Here is a 25,077-nt window from a genome sequence, read left to right on the forward strand (position 1 = left end):
TATAATTTAAAAGCATGTGAATTCAGAATGAGGTGAACTTAAGACGAGATCATGTAGACTTGATTGTTCATTACAGTCTGCATAGAAGGGAAAAGTCACTTTGGATCTTCCCTCCAATAATATTAGTCGAACTGCATACTTTTTAAAAAATTAATTAACTAATTAATTTATTCTTGGCTGCATTGGGTCTTCATTGCTGTGTGCGGGCTTTCTCTAGTTGCGGCGAGCAGGGGCTTCTCTTCATTGGCTGTGTGCAGGCTTCTCATTGCGGTGGCTTCTCTTGTGGAACATGGGTTCTAAGTGCGTGGGCTTCAGTAGTCGTGGTGCGTGGGCTCAGTAGTTGTGGCTCACAGGCTCTAGAGCGCAGGCTCAGTAGTTGTAGCGCACTGGCTTGGTTGCTCTGCGACATGTGGGATCTTCCTGGACCTGAACTGGCAGGCGGATTCTTAACCACTGTGCCACCAGGGAAGTCCCTGGAAGTGCATACTTGATCATCAAAAAAGGATAACTAGTTTATTCATTTTATGGTTTTTTACTTATTTTATTTAATTTTTAAAAAATTTTTGGCTGCATTGGGTCTTCGTTGCTTTGTGTGGGCTTTCTCTAGTTGTGGCAAGCGGGGGCTACTCTTTGTTGTGGTGCACGGGCTTCTCATTGCGGTGGCTTCTCTTGTTGTGGAGCATGGGCTCTAGGCACGCGGGCTTCAGTAGTTGTAGCACGCGGGCTCGGTAGTTGCGGCACGTGGTCCCTAGAGCACGTGAGCTTCAGTAGTTGTGGCGCACAGGCTCAGTAGTTGTGGGTGGCTCATGGGCTTAGTTGATCCGTGGCATGTGGGATCTTCCCGGACCAGGGTTTGAACCCATGTCCTCTGCATTGGCAGGCAGATTCTTAACCACTGCACCACCAGGGAAGTCCCTCATTTAATGCTTTTTGAAAAGCTAGAATATCGCCTATGTGCTAATGCTGTACTATATTTTTTGTGGGCTTGATATTTACAGATTTGGTAAACAGAGCTTTTATAATTAAAATCTAAATGTGGAGATTAATTAGCTTTCTTCATTATGGTTTAGAAAATACAAAATATTGTGAGGATTGCCATAAATGTAGTCCCAGGCCTTTTCACACTGTTACCTTCAACTCTGCTGGGCATCTCCATGTGCTTACTCCACTTAGTTTCCTAAATTCAGTATGTCCAAAATGGAATTATCTCACTTTCTCTTGTGAAGGAGGCTACCAACTCTTAATAGTTCTGTTTAGATAAGTCTTTTTTCATTTACTGTTGTCCTTCTACTGCCATGTAAGTCTTCGCATAGATTTTTGCAGAAGTTTCAAGGGTTCTGCTGAGCTTAATAATGGTACCATTCATCACGATTGTGTGATTTTTCTTCATTAGGACTTAGCAGCCTAAGTTTGGTGAGAGTTAAAATCAGTTATCTTTAGAAATAAAGTAAAGAAATTAGTAATGGCGAGAGACTGGTTGCTAGGAGGGGTAGTGAAATAAATGAAGATAAAAGAGCTGGTGGTTAGAAGTGAAGGATTCAAGGAACTAGAGGTACTGGTGGTATCCAAGAACAAGGGCAGGAAGGTCACTGAGTGACAGTGTTGGCGCATAGGAGCTGTAGCGAGAGTGAGTATCTGAATTTATGATTTCTGGGTGGCAGTAAGGTCTAGGGTGTGGTGGTGGAAGTGGGTCCCTGAAGTGGGGTGGAGATCATTGTAGATGAGGAAATCGTGGATCTAAGAAGATAGGTTATTGGATAGGTGATCCACAGTGTTGCATTTGCCCAGAATAATGGCAGAATTTGGTAGAGAGATGAAAGCTGAGTCAGACTTTAATGAAGTGGGGGAGTGACAGAGAAGCAACAGTGAAAGTAAGGGTGATACAGTGGTAGAACTTAATGACATATGCCTAAAAGGAGCAGACATTTACACATGAATGTAGAGGAGTGATATTGTCTAAGTTGTTTTGTTGAAGGTATCTTTTTTTAAAAAGATCTGATCATGGTTCTCCTTGTGGCATGTAGCGTGGATGGACGGCACCCATTCCAACAACAGAGTCACAGAAGCTAAACATTACATTTTCAAAACTCGTTGCAGCTAGTGTTCTTCACGAGACCCTGTTCGGCCAAGCAAAGTTGCACTTGCCTAAAAGTTGGAGGCAGATATGAGCTATGAAGAAGTGGGAGCTGTGTAGGGAGGTTAGATTTTCTGCTGGCCTGAAGGCATCTTGATTCTTTTGGAGCAGCCATGGTGGAATTTCTGGTGTTTTCTCCCTAATGTCGTAGATATTGAACTGTCTTAGAGTAGCAGCAGTGGTGTTTCTGCTAGAAAAGTCCAGTCAGACGTTTGAGTGTTTTCCCTGGCTGTGTCCATCCTATCTCTGGGGCCTATTATAATAATGTAAAATATGTTGTGATTTCATATAACAATATTATAAACAGTAAACTCTAGTTTCATAAAAAGCTATCTTAGTCTCTCTTCTGAGATGTTTAGTTACCAGAAGAAATTCTCATTATATAAAGGTAATTTTATAGGGCAACCTAAAAGCATTGACCCCAAGGACATTACATTACAGGGTATTCTGGAACTTAAGTTTAGATCAGGAACATAAAAAGTATTTCTGTTTTATTCTGGAGTTCAGAGATGTTTGTTCATTGAATTCATTAGAAAGGAATTAAAGGTATTTTTTCTTAAAACTCTGTGATGAATTATATTTTAGAGAAACTTAAGAAAGTGAAAAAAATTTTAAAGAATTGTTTTTTTTTTTTTAAAGGAGACGAGATATCAGCTCCTTCAGTTGCGCCCAACACAACGTGCATCCTGGATTGGATATGCTATTGCATACCACTTACTGAAAGATTATGATATGGCACTAAAACTATTGGAAGAATTTAGACAAACTCAGCAAGTAAGAACTGCATTTTAACATTTTCTTCTACCTTCACAAACTAAAATAGTTAACTTCTATATTGCCTCCACCCGCAGGCATGAATTAGTCTTTCAGACCTATGGAAGAACTTGAAAAATTTTTGAAATAATTGGAAGAAGTTAAAACAAAGAATTCTTAATACAAAATAAATAATATAAAGATTTTTGTATACTATAACTTCAGCAATATTCAAATGAATAAAGAAAAGAATACATGAAAATGAAAATAGTTTTGTGACTGTGGGAATTGTTTCTCTAATATATATTGCTTTATATTTTATATAAATACGTTAATACATACATTTTAATATGTATGTAAAATAGAAAAATACAAAAAATATACTGTATATCACAAGAGAAATTAAAAAGATGTTAACATTTTGCCGTAATTGCTCCAGATTTAATTATTTTTTAAAGAAATGTTACAGAAACAGCTGAAGTCCTCCCACATCCCTCCCTAGAGGTAGCCACTATTCTGAAATTGGTATAGATCATTTCTCATCATGTTTACATTATGTTTTAAGTCCATGAAAGTTACAAACTATTATTTTGTATATTTAAAATTTTACATGAATGACATGTAGTTTTTAAAATTCAACATTTCTTGAGATATATCTATGTTGATACATGTTGACCAGTTTATTCATTTTAAACTGCTGTTTGGTGTTCTGTTATATAAATAAGCTAAAGTTAATCTACTCTACTTTGTCTGTATTAAAAATTAGTGCTGCAGTGAATATTCTTGTCTGCTGTTTCATTAGCCACATTTGTGAGTTCCTCTTCAGTTTATACCTAAAACTGGAATTGCAGAGTTGTGGCTCTGTGTGTTTAGTTTTACTAATTTGAAGCACCTTTACTAATTTACATGCCCGCTAGCAAGGTTTTATGCTTATTGTTTGCCTATATCCTTACTGACACTTGATGTCAGCTTTATTATTTTTTCCATTCTTCTGGATGTGAAGAAGTTTATCTCATTATTTTTCTTTTTTTAACTTTTATTTATTTATTTATTTTTTGGCTACGCTGCATGGCTCGTGGGATCTTAGTTCCCCGACCAGCGATTGAACCTGGGCCCTCAGCAGCGAAAGTTCCAAGTCCTAACCACTGGACCACCAGGGAATTCCCTCATTATTCTTTTAATTTGTGTTTCTTTGATTATTAGTGAGGGATATTGGAATAAGATATATTATCTGTACTTTTCTTTTGATGTCTGTGTCTGGCCTCATGGCATGAGTTGGGAAGTGTTCCCTCTTTTGAAAGAGTTTGTGATAGATGGTGTTAGTTCTTATGTAAATATTGGTCCATTTCATCTAGGTAATCTAATTTGTTGGCATACAACTTTTCATAATAGTCCCTTATAATCCTTTTTATTTTTGTACGGTTTGTGGTAATGTCCCTCCTTTTATTCTCAATTTTAGTAGTCTTCTCTTTTTCTTTCTTGGTCATTCCAGCTAAAGGTTTGTCAATTTTGTAAATCTTGTCAAAGAACCAACTTGTAGTTTTGTTAAATTTCTCTGTGGGTGTGTTGGTGTATGTATGCTTTAGCACTCAGCCAGGCAGTTTACAACTCTACCTTAGCTTTCGCCCCAAGGTGAAAGGTCAGAGTCTCAAGGTCAGCAAGAGGTAAGAGTTTAGGGCTTTCTCAGGTCTTCCTTGAACATGTGTGTAACTCTGTATGTGTGTGTGACTTTTCAAAGCCCCTGTGGACATCACATTTCCCAGCTTTTACTTTAAGGTTTTTGTTTAGTCTGTTGTTTGTCCTGACTGTTAGCTGTCTTTCAGGCACTATAAAGGTAAAACACATGCCTGTAATCACTTTTAATAAGCACTTTTGGCCCTTCCCTTCCCCCCAGGGCTTTTTTGCTCTGGACAAACTCTGAGGTAGGCTTGTACTTGGAGGCTTGCAGTGAACCAACAGATAGGTCAGTTAATTACAGTTCTTTGGGAATGAGTCTTTGAAAGAGCTCCAGCTTTATTGTTCTCACTGGTGGCTGTCAAGCTGCTCTGGGAATACAAGCTTATTTTTCAAGGCTACTGTGTAGCTGGAGAGCACTGGACAGGATTAGGGCAAGTTAAAATGACACAAAACTCACTGGTCTTACCAAGATCTAGCTGTTTTCTTCAATAAATGCTCCCCAGGTGTGCTGTAAGCCTCTGGTTAATTTCCAGAGTTCTGAAAAAGGTGATTCTGACAGTTTTTGCCAGTTCTTTCCTCGCTCTTTTGGAGAGGTGAAGTTTTGGAGTTCTTTCTTTACTCTGCCGGTTTTCCTGACATCATCCTCTGTATTTTCTTGATGAAAACTTTTTCTTTTGACACGTTACCCTAAAAGCAAGGTATTGTTTTTTGGAATGATAGCCAAACTAATTTTACCTGTTAGAGTGGTAAACTTTTTTTCACTTTTCGTTTATCCAGTAATTCTCGTTACAGAGTACACATGGTAACAGTCCCCTATTCTACCTTTCTGTCCCTGCCTTGCTATCCAGAGTCTAGTTCAGAGAAGACATGGAAGAACACAGCCCGCCATATGTCTAAATAATGCACGTTCAACTTTTTTATATGTATTTTAGGCATTCTCTACGGTTTTTGCTACAATAGAGTAGTAAATAGTTCTTTTATGTCACCTCACCGTCTCTTCCCCATTCTCCTGATAATAGTTATATGAATATTTCTGGTTCTTTAAGTGTTTGTTACCTTTATAACATTAGGGAATATACTTACACTTTTGTGTCTTAAGCCAGCAAATGGCAGGAATTCCTTGTTTCTCATGGCTGAATATTATTCTGTTGTATATATATATCACATCTTTATCCATTCATTTGTTGATGGACACTTAGGTTGTTTCCATATCTTGACTATTATGAATAATGCTGCAGTGAATATCTCCGCCCCCGCCTTAGCATCCAGTTCTCTGGGGCTGTCTGCTTTCTTTGAAGAAGAGCTCCTGACTCTTTGAGTGGGATGGATGCCTGGTTACAGGGTAATATTTTAAACAAGGATTTGGCTGCTGAGTTGATGGAAATGGGGCCAGGGTCAGCCTTTCAGTTAATCCCTTAATCTTGAGCCCCATTTCTCATTCCTGCACCCTCTGTTTACTTGTCATTTCAGAATCCTGACCCTGTTTGGTGATTTCCGGGGCAGATAGCCACCCTCCCTAAAGATTTCCTCTGTGTAGCTACTCTAGGCTTTAGCTTCTGCTTTACTTCATCCCTTATTCTTCATTTGCTTTCCGTTTCCCAGAAGTTTGTTGAAATTTCATATGTTCTATTTTCATAGGTTAATATATTTTTAAACCCTCTATTATTTTTATTCTCATAAGAGAGTGTGGTAAGTTCATCATGTTTACTTAGATTCTTAGCTTTTTACTGCGAACTAGAGAATTCTCTATTGAGACTAGTTCTTTGTCTTTATCCAGGAATCAAGTTCTTAACCATAGGAAGGTGTACTGTACCATATTCACTGGGGTTTGATAAACACGCTTTCATTTTAAATACAATCTTATTGCAATTTGATGGTTAAAATTAGGTGTGTGGAATTTTCTTATTTTTTGTAATAAGTATAATTAAGAGGTATACGAGGCTTTTTTGAGGCATAATACATGCCATAAAATTTACCCATTTTAGTTGTACATCTCAAAGATTTTTTTTTGTAAATTTATAGTCATGTAGTCATTACCACAGTCCAGTTTTAGAATGTTTCGTCACCCCCCAAAAGTTCTTTTGTGCCCATTTGTCGGTTTCCACTCATTCCCAGCCAACCACTGATCTGCTTTTTGTCTCTATAGATTTGCCCTTTTTGGAAACTTCGAATAAAGGCATTCAAATGCAGTGTTTTCTCTCGAAATTCTTTTATTCATAATGCTTTTGAGATTCACCTGTGTTAGAGCATGTATTAGTGGTTCATTCCTTTTTAATGCTGAATACTGTTTCATTATATGGATACACTGTAGTCTATGGATAACACTTTGTTTATCCATCCATTAATTGATGGAATATATATTGTCTTTAGTTTTAGTTGTTGTGAATAATGCTGCTATGAACATTTGTGCATAAGTTTTTGTGTGGACATATGTTTTTATTTCTTTTGGGTAGATACCTAGGAATGAAATTACTTGGTTATATGGTAAGTATATATTTAACTTTTTAATAAACTGCCCAGTTGTTTTCCTACGTGGCTGAACCATTTTACATTCCTACTAGCAATGTGTGAGAATTCCAGTTTCTACCCATCCCCACACCTGTTACTGTCCAATTTTTTGATGATAGCCATCTTAGTGGATATGTAGTAGTGTCTGTTTTAGTTGTGTCTCTGCATTTTTCTAACAACTAATGCTGTTGAGCATTTTATCATGTTCTTATTAGCCATTTATATTTCTTCTTTGATGAAATGTCTGTTCAACTCTTTTGCCCATTTTTTAGTTGGGTTATTTGTCTTACAGCTGAGTTGTAAGAGTTTCTTGAATATTCTCAATACAAGTTCCTTATCAGATAGATCATTTGCAAATATTTTCTCCTACTCTGTAACTTATATTTTTATGTTATTAATGGTGTCTTTTGAAGAGGAAAGTTTATAATTTTGTTGAAGTTCAATTTACCTGTTTTTTCTTTTATGCAAAGGGTCACAAAGATTTTCTCCTATTCCTCTAAGGTTTCTTTTATTGTTTTAGTGCTCACATTTAGGTCTGTGATCCATTTTGATTTAATTTTTGTAAATGGTATGAAGTATGTGTCTGTTTTTGCATATGGATATTAAATTGTCCCACCATCATTTGTTGTAAAGACTAACCTGTCCCTGTTGAATTGTCTTGGCACATCTGTTGAAAATCAGTTGACCAGATTATAAGGGCTATTTCTGAACCTTGTATTCTGTTCCATTGATCTATATGTGTATCCTTATGCCAATACCAACCACACTGTCTTGATTACTGTAATTTTAAAGGATGTTTGAAATTTGAAGTACATGTCTTCCTACTTTTTCTTTTTAAGATTCTTTTGTCCATGCAGGGTTCCTTTTATTTCCATTTTAATTTTAGCATCAGCTTATCAGTTTCTAAAAGCTTGCTGAGAGTTTGATAGGGATTGCATTGAATTTTTAGGTCAATTTGGGGAAAATAAATATAGAGTCAAAAAAAGATTGAGTATTCTTTGGTATATGAGTCTTGTTTCTTAAATTTATTCCTGAATGTTTTGTTCATTTTGATGCTATTGTGAAAATTATTTTACTTTCATTTTTGGGTTGTTCGTTCCTAGTATATAGAAGTATAATTGATTTTCATATATTGATCTTGTATTCTGTCACCTTGCTAAACTCCTTTATGGGTTCTAGTAGTTTTTTTTGGAAGATTCTTTAGGATTTTAATCATTGTTATACTTTCCTTTGGTAATAGGATTTGCTAACCTCTTCACTTTTCTGTAGGCAGAAGTCCCCACTCCTTTTTTTGTTTTAAAGAATATATTAATCTTCTTTGCTGTTAATCACTCTTCTATTTGTAACTGCTTGTGGGTTGCTTTTTAAAGTCTGTGTGAATGACTGTCCTGAGAAAGCAATTAAATTAAAGATCTGTAACTGCTTTATATTATTATATAAGTAAGATAATTTGGTTATTTTTTTCAGATTCCTCCCAACAAAATAGACTATGAATATAGTGAACTGATACTGTACCAGAATCAAGTGATGAGGGAGGCAGATCTATTTCAGGAATCGTTGGAACATATAGAAACTTATGAGAAACAGATATGTGATAAACTTTTGGTGGAAGAAATTAAAGGTAAGTTGAACTGCTTTTTCTTTTTTATTGGCCTCAGTTAAAGAAAAGAATAAAACCTGTATACTTTATTATGTCTGAACACTTAAATGAGACTTACTATATATCAGGCAAAGTTCTCAACACTTTACTATTAAGCCATTATTAATTAATGTAATGGTTTAATAATAAAATTAATGTAATCTTCATAACAACCCTATGATGTAGTTGTTACATCCATTTTAGAGATCAGGAACTGAGGAACAGAGAGGTAAGTGACTTGCCCAGAGTCACACAGCTAAGTAATCTGGGTAGTGCTGGATTTGAGTGCAGGGATTTTGACTCCAGATTCCATTTTCTTAAGCAGTATGTTATACTGCCTTCATATTCAACCCCCTCCCCCAGTATTTATCTCCATATATAGTAAAATGAGAAGAGTAAATGACACTTGGGATCCTCATGAAAGCAAGATTCATTTATTTTCATTATGGGCTAATTAAGAAGACAGGATTCTGAGAAATAGTTTGTTAAGAATGTTTTTCAACTAAGTCAAACAAATTTTCTTTTTTATACATAGCTTTGCTCATCAATTACCCATTTCCTGAGCAACACCATATTAAATAGAATGTCCATCTAAATAAATAATTAGTTTAAAACTAAAATCTCATGTAGTTGCAGGACTTCTAAAGCTTAAAAATACTAGCTAAGGCTTATTTACTCTTCTGTGTTTCACAGTATGGTAACTGCTTAAACTGCTTAATTTCACTTAATTTTTAGCACCTCTAACATGGGTATTACTTATTGTCCCTTTTTATATTTGAAGAAACTAAGAGAGGTTAAGGACTTGCCCAAGTTGCCCAGCCTTTCAGGAGGTAGAGTTAATTTCTAAAAATATCTTTCTGACTTCAGAGCCTTTACTTTTTTTTTTTTTTTAATTTAAATAGACTTTATTTTTTAGAGCAGTTCTAGGTTCACAGCAAAACTGAGTGGAAGGTACAAAGATTTCCTATATACCCTCTGTCCCTGCACATGCACAGTTCCTCCTACCCGCACCCCCATCCCCCCAAGCCTGTAGTTTATATTTGGGTTCATTCTTGGTGTTGTATACCCTCTAGGTTTTAAAAAATGTATGATGACATTTTACATACTACCATTATAGTATCATACAGAGTAGTTTCATTGCCCTAAAAATCCTCTGCTCTGCCTGTTTCTCCTTGCCCCCAACCCTTGGCAACCAGTAATCCTTTTACTGTCTCCATAGTTGTGCCTTTTACAGAATGTATTAGAGGTGGAAGCATACAGTATGTAGCCTTTTCAGATTGGCTTCTTTCACTTAGCAATATGCATTTAAGGTTCTTTCATGTCTTTTCATGAGTTCTTTTAACTGCTATCCTCTACTCTTGTGGAGGAATGGGGCACGATCATAGTTCTTTTTTTCTCCTTTTATTATTTTTTGAATTCAAGTATAGTTTAAGTTTAATGTACTGTTGATGGTTTTAACTAGTAAATGTTTATGTGTGTTCACTTTGTACCAAGTAGTGTGCTGACCGTTTTAAGTACATTATTTCAGTTGATTATCATAAAAACAGACTGATGTAGTTGATATTTTGCAGGTAAGGAAATGGAAATTGGAAGTTTTGTAAGTTATTCAGTCACAGAGCTAGAAAGTGGTAAAACTGGTAGTTACACCTAGTTAGTCTTATTGTAGAGCTTGAGTAATATACAATATAATAAAATGAATAGTAAAATGATATATATAATAATCACTGTAATATGATGATGAAAGCTGAAATAGTATGTATGACTGAAGACATTTCAGAGGGTTGTTTGAAACAGATTCTGTAGGGAATGGGAAAGCTTAGGGATAGAAAGTTGAGATATATTTTTTGAGATTCTCCCTTTTATCTTGATTAGGTGTGCTTTCCATTTTATCTGAAAAGTTCGTTATTTATTTATTTTGGCTGCGCCGTGCAGCTTGCAGGATCTTAGTTCCCCCACAAGGGATTGAACCCGCGCCCCCTGCAGTGGAAGTGTGGAGTCTTAACCACTGGACCGCCAGGGAAGTTCCTATCTGAGAAATTTAGATTCTCATTTCCCATACCCACTTGCAATTTGTATGGCTTAGTAAAAGAAATTGAGTCTTAGAGGTGACCCACATGTGAACATGGTTTGTGTAGTTTCTTGCTGCGAAGTGGTATTTAGTGTTATTGTTTTGTGAGTTAAACTTCTCCAGTTTTAGTGACCTGGAAAGGACAGTAAGAGAATTGAATGGAGAATTGTTTAACATAAGAATTGATTAGGAAAAGTACATTAAAAATCTTGCAGTAGGAAGGCAGGGATATTTCATTAGAATTATTTACCAATCTATATCTAAGGTAACTTTAGTTACTTTAAAGGGTGTACAAAAATGTGCATAATGCAAAGATTTTTTACTAACAAGTTAATACCATATATACGGTGTGGGAGGGAGCCAAAAATGAATGTTAGTGTAATAGAATGTGTAAGTGAAGGTTCATTTCTGAGGACAAGCTGTGAATTAATCTATGTTTAGTTATTTAAACTGCAACAAGCCCTAAAGGGAAGCACCATACAGTTGTCTTTCATAAACATCTATTATACTAATAATGCTTAGTGAAATCTCTGGAATTAGAAAGGTATTTAATGTTTAAGCAAAATGAATGTGACATTTAAACTTAATTTTAGGGGAAATGCTGTTGAAATTGGGACGATTAAAAGAAGCGAGCGAAGTATTCAAAAACTTGATTGATCGGAATGCAGAAAATTGGTGTTACTATGAAGGCTTGGAAAAAGCTCTACAACTTAGTATGTAATGATTTTTCTCCTACCTTCTCTTAGCTAGTGTTTTTGTTTTAATTATTTATTTTTGGCTGCGTTGGGTCTTCGTTGCTGCGCGTGGGCTTTTTCTCTAGTTGCGGTGAGCAGGGGCTTCTCTTGTTGCGCAGCACGGACTCTAGGCATGCGGGCTTCAGTAGTTGCGGCTCGCGGGCTCTGGAGTGCAGGCTCAGTAGTTGTGACGCACGGGCTTAGTTGCTCCGTGGCATGTGGGATCTTCCCGGACCAGAGATCGAACCCGTCTCCCCTGCATTGGCAGGTGGATTCTCAACCACTGTGCCACCAGGGAAGCCCTTAGCTAGTGTTTGAAGTATAGTAAAATGTAAAGTTGTAAGAATATTTGAGGATGCATATTTTTAGTTTTAGCATTCATGTTTCCATTTAGGAAGATTACAGGTTAAACATGGGAGTGAAAATGAATTCAGATATTTATATTTAAGTGATAAATGCTTACAGATTATTTTAGGTTTCTTGATCCATTAAAATGTTAACCAATTTACACTAACTAGAGTGGTGGGGAAGAAAATGGGCATTCCCTTTCTGGGAAATGTCATAATTATTTAGTTTTTAAAGAATTAGAGGACTGTTACTGTCCATCTCTAAGAATAAGAATTGGGCCAAAGAAATGTTGCTGAGAGTATGTTGTATATAGCATCAGCATAAAAACTATTCTTTTACTTTCAAACTAGGCTAATTTGTGTAGAATAAATTGTATACATCTTCTTTTGAAAATTGATAACCTTGACCCTTTTCAGAAATCTAGAATATTATTCTAAATTTTCCCTAATATTCTCATAATTAAATATCTTTAATATTGCTAAAATTATATTTAGTCATGGGTAAGTAAGTATATGGCTGAAATAATTATGAAACTTATATGAAATAATTATGAAACTCGAAGGTGTTGAAACAGCAGAATTTTTAAATTTAAAAAGTATGGTAAGTAGCTAGCTACCCATATTCATTTATAGTAGGAAGAGCTATGAGAAAAATTTACCTGTTGTATCTTAATTACTTGTATACATGAATCCAGGTTTTCTGTGTGTATTTAAAATTTTATATCACAAATTATTAAAAAAAGTTCCTTAAATAATAGTTTTTAAGAAAATAATGAAAATTAAAATATTGATTAGATCAATAGTCTGTCTTTAAAAAAACAAAACAGGACAAAAGTCATGTGTCTGAAAGTTGGAAATGTGAGATAACTGATTTTTCTTTAAACTACCAGTTACTGGCATGTTAATCACTTAACTGCTTTAGTAAAATGAATGTAATATGTTCCGTATATCAGGATCCATGCTTACTATAAAATATATTGATTATAAAACTATTTTTTTAGGTTCCTTAGGACCTTTTCTCCCCCATGGTAGGTTCTGGAGCTCCAACTTGTGACTTCAAATAGGGCATTGAAATGGTTTGGTTTTTGTCTTAATGTAACTACATTTATAAGACTTGTTTTATCTGGGTTAGTGGGAAAATGTTTTTTATACTCATAGTTCGTCTCATTCTCTAAGATTAGGTATAAATATGAGAACTGCTTTTTAAAAATATGCAATAGGCTTCTTGTAAATTTTAGTATAAGGGTCCTTAATATTTCATGAAGTCTCCAAATCATTAACAGAACGTGAAAATAATTTTTCACATATCCCAGTTTTTAAAATTCAACCACATTGGAGCTCCAAAATGTATTACTGGGGGAAGGAAGGAGTCTAAACAAAATCGGACTTTACTTTTTAAAGTGCTGTGTTTATAATCTTGATACTGAACACTACATTTACGGTGGCTTGATTGCTAGCACCAAGGGTTATTTTTATAATAATTATATTTCTGTGGTCCGAATTAAAATCCACCTAGAACCTTATACTTTAAAAATGGGTTTGCTTTTTCTTAAAAATTCTGCTGTAAGTTATCTTACTGCTTATGTAAAATAATGCATGTAATCTCTCTTTGTAAATTTGCTGGATATTATTTTAGAATAATCAACTAGAGCCAGATCTGATCCTGCAGATTGTTAATGAAGGTTACATATAGATCCTGTATTTAGTACTATAAAATTAGGTTGGTCTTGACAGGGAAGATATAACTTTCTGTTAGAAGTATATTTTATATCATAATATTTGGGAGAAGTAATTGACACTATAAAAGTCTGTTCTAATGGGGTTCTTTTTTTTGGTACCTGGACAGGGACATGAACTAATGGAGTTCTTTGTAATAGAGTTTCACTGAAGATTTTAAATGTCAAACCTCCTTAGAAACTGAGTTCATCTTTTAAAATATTGCATTCATGACCCTAAAACTATTGCTTCTTTGAGCCTATCTATAGGCATTATAGACTTTTGTTGGGTTTATGTGGGTTATATTGGGTTAGAGGATTTATGTAAGATACATTATAAAGGAACATTTTCTTTTTCATGGGTTGTGCATGCAGGAATATCAGAGAAGTGCAGTGTATCTTGAGTCTGTCTTGTGTGTATATGATTTGAGTGGTGAAATTTTGGTTTTCTCTGGACTTTGGGTTTAAAATGGTGATTTAATGATTATTTCATTGCCACAGAGTTTTTAATGTCATTCTTAACAAAAATTGAGAGCAGCTTTAATAGTGATAATGTGATTTTTAATTTATAACATAATTTTTAAAGTTTATTAGCATTTTATCATAGATAAAAGTTTTGATGCTTTGAATCTGACGCATATTTACTGATAATAGGCACTTCAGAAGAGAGGCTTCAAATTTATGAAGAAATTAGTAAGCAGCACCCCAGAGCAATTTCACCTAGAAGATTACCTTTGAATCTTGTCCCAGGTAATATTAGGATATCTTTTGTAACACTAATAATTACTTGTTGAAATTACTCAACACCATTCACATTTTAAAAGCTTGTTTCTGGAATAGAGTTTACATCTACACCAGTCTTGGGGGTGGGAGTGATCAGTTATTTATTTGTTATGCATATGTTGTTTAAATAATTGTGTTATTTTCTTTTTATCAAAAGATTAATGGAAATTAAAAGCTTTTTATTTGACTGACTTTAAAAATACATGAAATACCTCTTAGAAGTGTACTGGGTTAGACAGTAGATACAAATTTATTTAAAAATAAATAAATAGTGCCTTTCATGTATGTAAATGATGCATAGTATTCTGATCCTCCCTGTTTTGTTTCAGCTTTGTGAAGTAGGCAGATTTCCTAATGTTTTCCAGGGAACATTAAGTCCCAGTGGATGTTAATAGGCTTGGTGGGGAGGATGCCTGTGTACTGAGATGTTCTTCATTCAAATGAGTTTGGGAAACTTTTGGTGAAACACAACAATCAGGCTTCTGCAGGACTTCCTAGAACTTTCAGTATATGAGTTGTGAGTTTCCAAGGTGGGATGTACTGTGCAGAGGGGAGCATTTCCCTAGTAAAAGCGTTTTCTGGAAGATGCTCGAGCTCACATTTCTGTATCTCCTTTTTAAAAAAAATAGCAGCCTGTTGAAATATAACTCACATACCATAAAATGCACTTTTTAAAGTGTGCAACTCTGTTTTAATGTGCTCAGGGAGTTGCACAACCATCATCACTCCCTGGTTTCAGGAAATTTTTGTCACTCCAAAAAGAAAACTCATGTCCATTAGCAGTCACTCCCAGCCCCCAACCCCTGCACCAGGCAACCACTAACCTAACTTTCTGTACCTGTGGACTTGCTGGTTTTGGACATTTTGTATAATTGGAATCATACCATAGGTGGCCTTTTGTGTATAAGGTAGGAAGTATGTTTTTACTGAAAGATAACCTGGAGCCAGTTTTTGAATGTAAAGTGTGATTTGGGTAAAAGTGGGATCATTCTGGACCCTCTAGGACATTGTCTTTGAAATGCTAAAAGGATCTTTTTACAAGCTAGGCCTCAGTTGAGGGGTATTGACGGCTTGGGCTTCAAGGTCAGCGTCATTTGAGGTTCTAACATACATGTATTTACAAAGCTCTGGGGACCATATATAAAATTGTGCAACTACTTAATTGTACCTGTGCAACAGCTGAATACTTCATGAAGTGTTTTCGCGTGTTTAGAAATATTTTTATGTGTAATAAGAAAGGTATCTTAGCATTATCAAAGGCAATAAGATCTTTCTCAAGAAACATGATGGAACTTGAGAATGCAAGTTTTGAAAAAGGCTTACTGGTTTTTAGATAAAAATGTTTATTACCTACAGATTAGTGAACAGCCAAAGTCCTGGGGAGATTCTCCAACAGCCTGAAATACTAAGTGCTGTGAAAACAGTACTTTTCAAAATAACTAGTTTAATTCGTCGTGATCTATTAGTCTTCACTGGCCAAGGAGGGAGAAAGAGGGAAGGAGATAATCCAGAGTATTAAATGAGAATGCTAATCACATTTTGCTCCTATTTTATTTTTGTTTCATTGGATTGTTTTTATTTTTTATTGAGATATAGTTGACATACAATGTGTAAGTTTAAGGTGTATGATGTATTGATTGATACATTTATATATTCCAATATTATTATCACTGTAGTGTTAGCTAACTCCTCCATTAGGTCACATGATTATCATTTCTTTTTTGTAGTGAAAACATGCACCATTATTTAGAGTAAATTCCCAGGTTATCAGATACAGTCTGATCTTGCTATTTATGTTCATTATTTTAGCGGTGGTTTTTGGGCTATCAATTTTTATGTGAATCTGTACTACATCTAGTGAAGAATTAGCATAGCATCTCTGTAGTCAGATAACTTGTTTTACAAGCTGCAGTGCTAAACAGGCACATAATGATTTTTTTTTAATTTTAGAATTTTATTTTTTTATACAGCAAGTTCTTATCAGTTATGCATTTTATACATATTAGTGTATATATGTCAATCCCAACCTCCCAGTTCATCCTACCACCACCAGCCCTTCCCCACTTTCCCCCTTTGGTGTCCATATGTTTGTTCTCTACATCTGTGTCTCTATTTCTGCCCTGCAAACCGGTTCATCTGTACCATTTTTCTAGGTTCCACATATATGCATTAATATATGATATTTGTTTTTCTCTTTCTGACTTACTTCACTCTGTAGGACAGTCTCTAGATCCATCCATGTCTCTACAAATGACCCAATTTTGTTCCTTTTTATGGCTGAGTCAGGCACATAATGATTGATAGCTTTTTTTTCCCCCTAAAGGAAAGACTGTGGGGGTACTAAAGAATTATTTTAAAATAGGAAGAAGGGAGGTTATTTATTTTTGTGAAACAGTTTTTCTTATATGTAAAGAAAAAAATTATGAGATGGGTAAATAGTAAGTAATTTTGGGATATAGTGTGTGACTGAGCAGTTGAGTAGCTGTGTAGGCTTCTGGTTTAGACTGCATTCATACAGTTCTGAATAAAAGGGTGCAAAACAGGTTTAAACTGGAAAGTCTTTTCTGTTTCTCTGTCCTCTGGCCACCAAGTTTACTTCCCCAGAGACAGCCATTGTTACTAGTAGATGGTTTAACTCTTCCAGAAATACATTGTGCATATACAAGCAAAAGTATGTGTTTGAGGGTTTATGTATAGTTTTCCTTTTTCCTCCCCCTTTTGTACAAAAGTGACATAGATTGTTCTGCACCTTGCTTTCCTTTTCACTTAACTCTGTATCTGGAATTCAGTCCTATATCGGTATGTAAGACCTTCCTCATTCTTTATCATAGCTAGCTGCACAGTTGAAATAAAAGTTTATTGGGAGAAGAGGCTTGTAATATAGTGGATACTTGAGAGCTGAGTACATTGTCTTTAAAGTAGAATTGCCAGTATGATCTAAATAGATTGAGAAAGTTGAAGAGGAGTTCAGAGTAGCCTCTGACATGAAGATAAAATGCATGTTTTCTCAGTAGATGATGATAGCAAATGTGGAAAACATTCTTAACTATAGAAATACAGTAGCTATCAGATGTCAAGGTATAAATAATAGACATTTATTGAGTGGTTACTGTGTGCTTATGCTGTTTACTTTTCATCTTGTGTGAGTCATGAAAGAGTACTCTTGAGGCTGGTGGTGTTACCGTCATCTTACAGTGGAGAAATTGAGGTTTTTAGTGGACAGTGTCACACGAAGTAAGCAACAGCATCCCTCACTGCTTGCCACAATACTGTTAACCTTTGCTTTATATCAGAGAAAGTGCTAGAAAGATTTGATCTCTGAAACTTTTTGATTTTTAAGGAAGTAATGATGTATATTTAACCCAGAGTGAAATTTTGTGCAGTCCTGATAATCTGTGATTTTCAAAAGATTATATACAAAGTATACCGAAGGAACACAAAATACCACTCTGGGTTGAATATACATGATTACTTCCTTAAAATTCAAAAGTAGTTTTAGAGATCAAATCTTTCCAGCACTTCCTCTGTTATAAAGATTAGAGATCATCTGAAAGCAGTCTTCGTAGTAAGTTGAGGTAACAAATGTTGATCCTGTTTTTATATTAGATAAAATTTCCACTCAATAAAATTTAAATTTCTCCTCTTAATATTTATATCTGTAATATGTTGAGTATGCATGTTTTGTTCAGTAGTGTCAGTCACAACAAATAAAAATAACCACTTGGGTTGTTGAGTATTTTGGTAAAATGTGATTCATAAAGAAACCTTAAGAAAGGTCATTTCAGTAGTCTTACTTTAGCTTAAAACATTCATGACATATATGTATCTTTTTTTTTTCTTTTGAGTGGGCAAATCCATGTCCTTACATAGTAACCCTTATTGTCAAAAAGTTAGAGCTTTTGTATTTAAAATTAATTCTTTTCAATTTTTTCTGCTTTTAAAAAGTGACACTGAAACTTTTTGGTAAGGGTTTAGCAATAATAGGAGATTTATTTACTTGATGTTACAAATAGGGTATTTATTTAATTCTAATGTTAGCATGCCTCAGGGCTCTGTCTGATGTCTTATGGATGTTATTTTACTTACTGTCTATCTCCCCACTAGAATGTTAATAATTTCCATGAGGGCAGAATTAAAAAAAATTTTTTTGTTTTAATCACGGCTATATCCCGGATACCTGGAACAATGCCTGGCACATAGTAGGTGCTTGATAGATGATTGTGGAATGAATGACTGTTGAAATAAATCACTAGTTGATTCGGAAAACATTTGTAAATACCGTGTTAGCGTTTAAAAAGATATTTTGACTGCTACTTAAATATAGTGCTGGTTACAGTAGAATCCTTATATAGTTTGCAGAGTGCCTTCTGAGATGTAGGATTGAGATAGTAGCATTGAGCCTCTGCTGGTCAGTGAGATTAGGAAAGGTACTTCCTATGGGGACTGTATTCAGAATAGATAGTAGGTTACTTTTCCTCAAAGCTGCACAGTCATTTTGTTTACCTATCTTTTGAAGTGTTCCTTGAAGACATTTTGAATCTGCATCTAGGGAAAATACACTTGCCAACCGAACCGAGATATTTGGTGTTATGCTTTTTGGCGGTAACAAATAATGCTGACTGACTTTTTGGGTTTAAACATTGGATAGGGGAATCATTGTTTCTGAAGGAGTTTTATTTTTATTTATGAAATAATTTTGCGAACTGTTTGCATCAGTCGAAGTATAACAAAGTACACTTTTGTTTCTAGGTGAAAAATTTAGAGAACTAATGGATAAGTTCCTGAGGGTTAACTTCAGTAAAGGCTGCCCACCCTTGTTTACTACTTTGAAATCTTTATATTACAATACAGAAAAGGTAAAATTTGGTCTTTATTCAATTTGCTGTAGTCTTTTTTACTAACTTAATTATTACAGAAAGATTTCCATGTAAATAATATGCTATGATTCAATCATTTTCTCTATTCTAATAATAGTGTGCACCGTAGTCTAATAATAGATGAACTGAAATTGTATGCATGTACTATAAGTAGTATCAAAGGAAATGTCAATCTGAAATTTACCGAGTAAAGGGTTTATAAAAGCACTAAAATAAAGGTGGTTGTTTTTAATGGGTATACTTTTGTAGTGGGATTTTAAGTTTGACCTATTGTCACCAGAGGTCTATATTTAACTATTTGATGATTATCTATTATTTTATGGTATGACTGTGGATTTTTAAATTCGTTATGCTTGCCTTAAAAGTTAGAGCTTGGGGCTTCCCTGGTGGCGCAGTGGTTGAGAGTCCGCCTGCCGATGCAGGGGACACGGGTTCGTGCCCCGGTCCGGGAAGATCCCACATGCCACGGAGCGGCTGGGCCCGTGAGCCATGGCCGCTGAGCCTGAGCGTCCGGAGCCTGTGCTCCGCAACGGGAGAGGCCACAACAGTGAGAGGCCCGTGTACCACACAAAAAAATAAATAAATAAAATAAAATAAAGTTAGAGCATGGAAAATTGTTACTGCAACAGTAACATGTCATTTGGCACTGTTAGTTTTAACTAATAGGCTACATTTTAATGTAGTTTTAGCTAGTTTTCAAATGAAGAGAATCACTTTCTGCTTTTTAAAATTAGGAAATAGACTTGGTTTTATATTAGAGAGATAATTAGAAAATTAAAAGTTAATAGAAAATAATTATACTTCTATTTCCAAGCATTGCTTCTTATTTCTTAAGGTCTAAAAATCTTGTGTTCATTTCTGTAATCAGTTTTTGAAAGTTACTAGTGGATAAGGAAAAGATGTTATTAAAAATGCTAAAATATTTTTAGTTAAACCTATATCACTTTATGTTTATTTAGTTTTGACCCATAATTATTTGTAAATTAGTAATAATTGTGAATAATAAAATATTGAAAAAAGTCAGTGTTAGGTATAACTGACTGACACTTTCTTCCTTTGGCAGCAGGTTTCATAAACTAAAAGGGACAACTGATAATATCTAGAGGGAAGTGGCTGAGGATGGCTAACAGAACTTCTGTACTCTGTTCCTACCATCGGTGCACCCAGTCTCCATGCCAATTGGGCAGATCCCCACTTCGGGAAAGAGACCTATAGTACCCGAATAGTAAAAAGTGTCATTTACATTAAAACAAACAAACAAAACTTAACAATTATTTAATGTCTGTAGTATGCTTTATTTGATTGCAATGGTACTGTTATCAATTTTTTTCTGCAGTTGATTTTTTTCTATTGATTTTTTTTGATAGTGATTGATTCATATGAAAACATGTAGCAGTGCCTACCAGTAATTTTTGTAGGTTATTTAAATTAGCATTTGCCAAAATTCTTCTCTTACTCATTTAGGCAAGGGTGACAGAGAAGAAAGATGAGATAAAATGTCGGAAATAATAAAGAAATGTATGTGAATGAGAATAGAGTAGTGCTTTTGTAACACTGTCTTACAGCAAGTACTGAAGACAGAATTTGTTCCTTACAGAATTCCTTACAGATTAAGCTATCACTGGGCTTTCACTGGCTTTCTCAGTTTTCATAAGAGGCATAGACTTAAAAAAAAAAAAAAAAATCTCTCCAATATTGATCCAAAATTACCATCTTAAAGGTGTTAAGCACTTGTTGGTATTTTATTTTATAAAGCTTGGAAATTGCATTTTTAAAGAAGGCAGTGAGAATACATTCATCTATATGTGAACCTTTGACATCTCTTTAGTGTTAATCTTTGAGCACGCAACAGGAATGTTTACCATGTGTTTTTGAGAATTGAATTAAGCTGCAGAAAATTGAGTTTAAGTTGTCAGAACTTAGTATAGTGAGAAAAAATGTACAAGTATGGGAAATCCTTCTCAAATCATTTTGGTCACATATTTGTGATTACTCTAGAGGGCGTTTTAAAATTTGCATATTTCTAATCAGCAGTGAGTCCTGTTTTTAGCTAAGGGCTGCATTTTAACTCTCGAAGGATTTCAAAGAGGTTAAGGCTGATAAACAATTAATAGTTTTGTAAGCTTCCAAGTCTTAAAAAATAATCCATGTCAGGTACCATGAAAATAAAATTATCTTTTGAAGTTAGCTTAGGATATAGTACAAGTGTCAAAAAGTATTTTAAAAATGTCTCCAGCATTTTAAATTGTGAATTTTGACCATAAATATTTTGGGTTTTTTCCCCCCAGCAATTTCACAATCACTTAATGTGTTATTGTGTAGTCTTCAATATCTTCTTTTTAACGACAGCATAGTCTTTTATCAAAATCATACCTCCAACTGAACTTAGATTTTCAAAGTTTTTGCAGTTAAAAAAGTATATCTTTGTACACATAGCTTTACTTAGGATTTTTGTCTCATAAATTCTCAGAATAAATTAATGGGTAAAAGGTAAGAACATTTTGTTATTCTTGTAAACATCAATTTGTATTGCCATTACCAAAGTGTGTGAAAGGTTCACTGTGTCCTCACCAGCATTAGGCAGTGTTAAATATTTTCTTTTCTTATGTTTGCTTTTCTAATGAGATTTTATTTTAAAACATAAAGAAGCTAAATTTTAATGTAACCAGATTTGCTGATCTTTATTTCTATTGTGGAAGTTCACCTATTGTTTCACAGGCAGTTTGGAAAGTCCTCTTCCTCTTGAGCAGTGCTTCTCAAGGTGGGGCGGGGGAGGGAATTTTGTCCCCCAGGGGACGTTCTGCAATGTCTGGAGATGTTTTGGTTGTCAGCCTGGTGGGTGTGCTACTGATACCTAACGTGGGTGGAGCCCGGGGACGCTGCTGAACACTCTTCAGTGCACAGGACAGCCCCCCACAGCAAAGAACTGCGTCACCAACATGTTGGGCTGCGTAATTCTAGGGGCTGTCCTGTGCATCACAGGATATTTGGCAGTGTCCTTGGCCTCTACCACTTAGCGTCAGCAGCTTACCCCCAGTATCTTTGTTGTTTTCTTAATAGCTTTATTGAGATGCAGTTCACATACAATAAAATCGACCTATTTGAAGTTTACAAATTCACTGATTTTTAGTATATTCAGAGTTTTGCAACCATCACCACAGTAATTTTAGAAAATTTTCATCACCCGAAAAAGAAACCCCATTCATATCTGCCCGCTGCACTCCCCCAATCAGGCAGCCACTAGTCTACTTTCTGTTTATGGATTTGCCTATTCTGGGTATTTCATACAAACAGAATCAAACAATATGTGGCCTTTTTTTCTCTAGCTTCTTATACTTAGCATAAATATTTTGACCTATGTGGTAGCATGAGTACTTCATCGCCTTTTATGTCCAAATAATGTCCAGTTGTATGGCTATACTACATTTTATCTATCAGTTGATGGACATTTTGGTTGTTTGTACCTTTCGGTATGAATAATGCTGTGAACATTTGTGTACAAGTTTTTGCATGTACATGTTTTCATTTCTCTTGGGTGCATATACCCGGGAGTGGAATTGCTAGGTCAAATGGTAACTCCATGTTTAAACTTTTCAAAAACTTGTCAAGACTCTTTTCCAAAGTACCTTCACCATTTTACATTCCCACAAGTAGTGTATAAGGATTCTGATTTCTATACATCCTCACCAACAATCCACTTGTTATTATATGGTATTTGATTATGGCCATCCTAGAGGGTGTGAAGTGGTCTATCTCCTTGTGGTTTTCGTTTGCATTTCCTTGATGACTGATCATTTTGAGCATTATTTCAAGTGCTTGTTGGCCATTTGTATATCTTCCCTGGAGAAACGTCAGTTCAGGTTCTTCTCCCAGTTTTTAATTGGGTTATTTGTCTCTTCATTATTAGTTGTAAGTTTTTAAATATATTCTAGGTACAAGTTTCTTATCAGATGTATGATTTGAAAATATTTTCTACCATTCTGTGGATTGTCTTTTCACTTTCTTAAAAGTGTCTTGATGAAGCCTATTTTATCTTTTTTCCCTTGTGTTGCTTGTGCTTTTGTGTTGTATATAAGAAACCTATTTCCAAATTCGGGGTCATGAAGATTTACACATATTTACTTCTAAGAGTTTTGTACTTTTGGTTCTTACATTAAAGTCTTTGATTCATTTTGCGTTCATTTTTGTATATGGTGTGAGGTGGGAGCCCAGCTTCATTCTTTTGCATGTGTTTGCCCAGTTTCCCAGCACCATTTGTTTTTTTTTCCATTGAAAGTCTTGATAGCCTTGTTGAAAGTAAATTGATCATAAATGTGAGGGTTCACTTCTGGACTCTCATTTTTGTTCCATTGATCTGTATGTCTGTCCTGAGGCTAGTATCACGCTGTCTTGATTACTGTAGCTTTGGGGTAAATTTTGAAATTAGGAAGTGTGAATCTTCCTGGTTTTTTTTTTTTTAATATTCTTTTGGCCATTAAAGATCTATTTTATTTCCATATGAATTTTACGATCAAGTTTTCAGCTTCTACAAAGAAGCCAGCTGGGATTTTATAGGGATTGCATTGAATCTGTAGATCGCTTTGGGAAGTATTTCCATCTTAACACTATTAAGTCTTTCAGTCTATGAACATTGGAAATTTTCCATTTATTTAGATTGTCTTTAATTTCTTTCAACAATTTTTTTGTAGTTTTCAGTTTATAAGTCGTATACATCTTTTGTTAGATTTATTCCTAAGTATTTTATTTTTTATGCTATGCTAGATGGAAGTATTTTCTCTTTTTTTATTATATAGTTTTAGATGTACATCCTGGAACTTATATAGGGCCAATTATAATTTGACATCGGTGTACACTATAAGTTGTTCACCACTACAAGCCTAGTTACCATCCATCACCATACAGTTGACCCCCCCACCCCGCCTTCATCCATTTCACACCCACTGCCTAACCGCCTTCCCCTCTGGTAACCACTAATCTGTTTTCTGTGTCTGAGTTTGTTTTTGTTTTATTTTTAAAATTTTTTTTTTAAGATTCCACATATGAGTGCAATCATGTGACATTTGTCTCTGTCTGATTTATTTCACTTAGCATAATACCGTCGAGGTCCATCCATGTTGTTGCAAATGGCAGGACTTCATTATGGCTGAGTAAATAGTCCATTGTATATGTACATCACATCTTTATCCATTCATCCATTGATGGACATCTAAGTTGTTTCCATATTTTGGCTATTGTAAATAATCCTGCAGTGAACATAGGGGTGCATCTATCTTTTTGGATTAGTGTTTTTGTGTTCTTTGGATTGGAATTTTTCTTAAATTCAGTTTTCAGGTTTTTTTATTGCTAGTATATAAAATACGGTAGATTTTTGTATATTCTTATATTCTGTAACCTTGATGAACTTGTTTATTAGTTATAGTTGGTGTAATGAATTTCTGTCATCTGCAAATAGAAAGTTTTATTTCTTCCTTTCCAGTTTGTATCCTTTTTATTCATTTTCTTGACTAATTGCCCTGTCTAGAACCTCCAGTCAGAATAGAAATGATGAGAATTGACATTTTTGTTTTGTTCTTGATCTCAGTGGGAAAGCATCTAGCCTTTCTCCATTAAATATTGTGTTAACTATGGATTTTTTTGTATATGCCCTTTATAATGTTGAGGAAGTTCCCTCCTACTCCTAGTTTCAACAAACAGCATTTTTATTGTGAAAGGGTGTTGGATTGAGTCAAATGGTTTTTCTTTGTCTATTGAGATGATCATGTGTTTATTGTTTTTATTCTGTTGATACTGTATATTACATTAATTGATTTTCAGATGTTAAACAACCTTGCATTAGTGGGAT

General features: G+C 34.9%; 1 protein-coding gene across 11 annotated transcripts in view; it reads left to right on the forward strand.

Moving 5' to 3' along the window:
- NAA16 (N-alpha-acetyltransferase 16, NatA auxiliary subunit) overlaps nucleotides 1-25,077 on the forward strand; it is an 89,758-nt gene that overhangs the window by 7,499 nt on the left and 57,182 nt on the right. For 8 of the 11 annotated variants that reach the window (XM_022574930.3, XM_089899488.1, XM_022574926.3 and 5 more), the window contains 5 exons: nucleotides 2,774-2,908; nucleotides 8,540-8,693; nucleotides 11,373-11,492; nucleotides 14,230-14,325; nucleotides 19,108-19,214. In XM_022574930.3, the coding sequence (XP_022430638.1) occupies nucleotides 2,774-2,908; nucleotides 8,540-8,693; nucleotides 11,373-11,492; nucleotides 14,230-14,325; nucleotides 19,108-19,214 (612 nt within the window). Of the gene's footprint in view, nucleotides 1-2,773; nucleotides 7,049-8,539; nucleotides 8,694-11,372; nucleotides 11,493-14,229; nucleotides 14,326-19,107; nucleotides 19,215-25,077 lie in introns of those variants that run through there. The other 3 variants (XM_022574934.3, XM_089899491.1, XM_089899492.1) reach the window with 3 other exon arrangements.

Source organism: Delphinapterus leucas, chromosome 18 (assembly GCF_059928025.1).
Source record: "Delphinapterus leucas isolate spDelLeu-1000000601 "Yukka" chromosome 18, BTC_Dleu_Yukka2, whole genome shotgun sequence".
Lineage (NCBI taxonomy): Eukaryota > Metazoa > Chordata > Mammalia > Artiodactyla > Monodontidae > Delphinapterus > Delphinapterus leucas.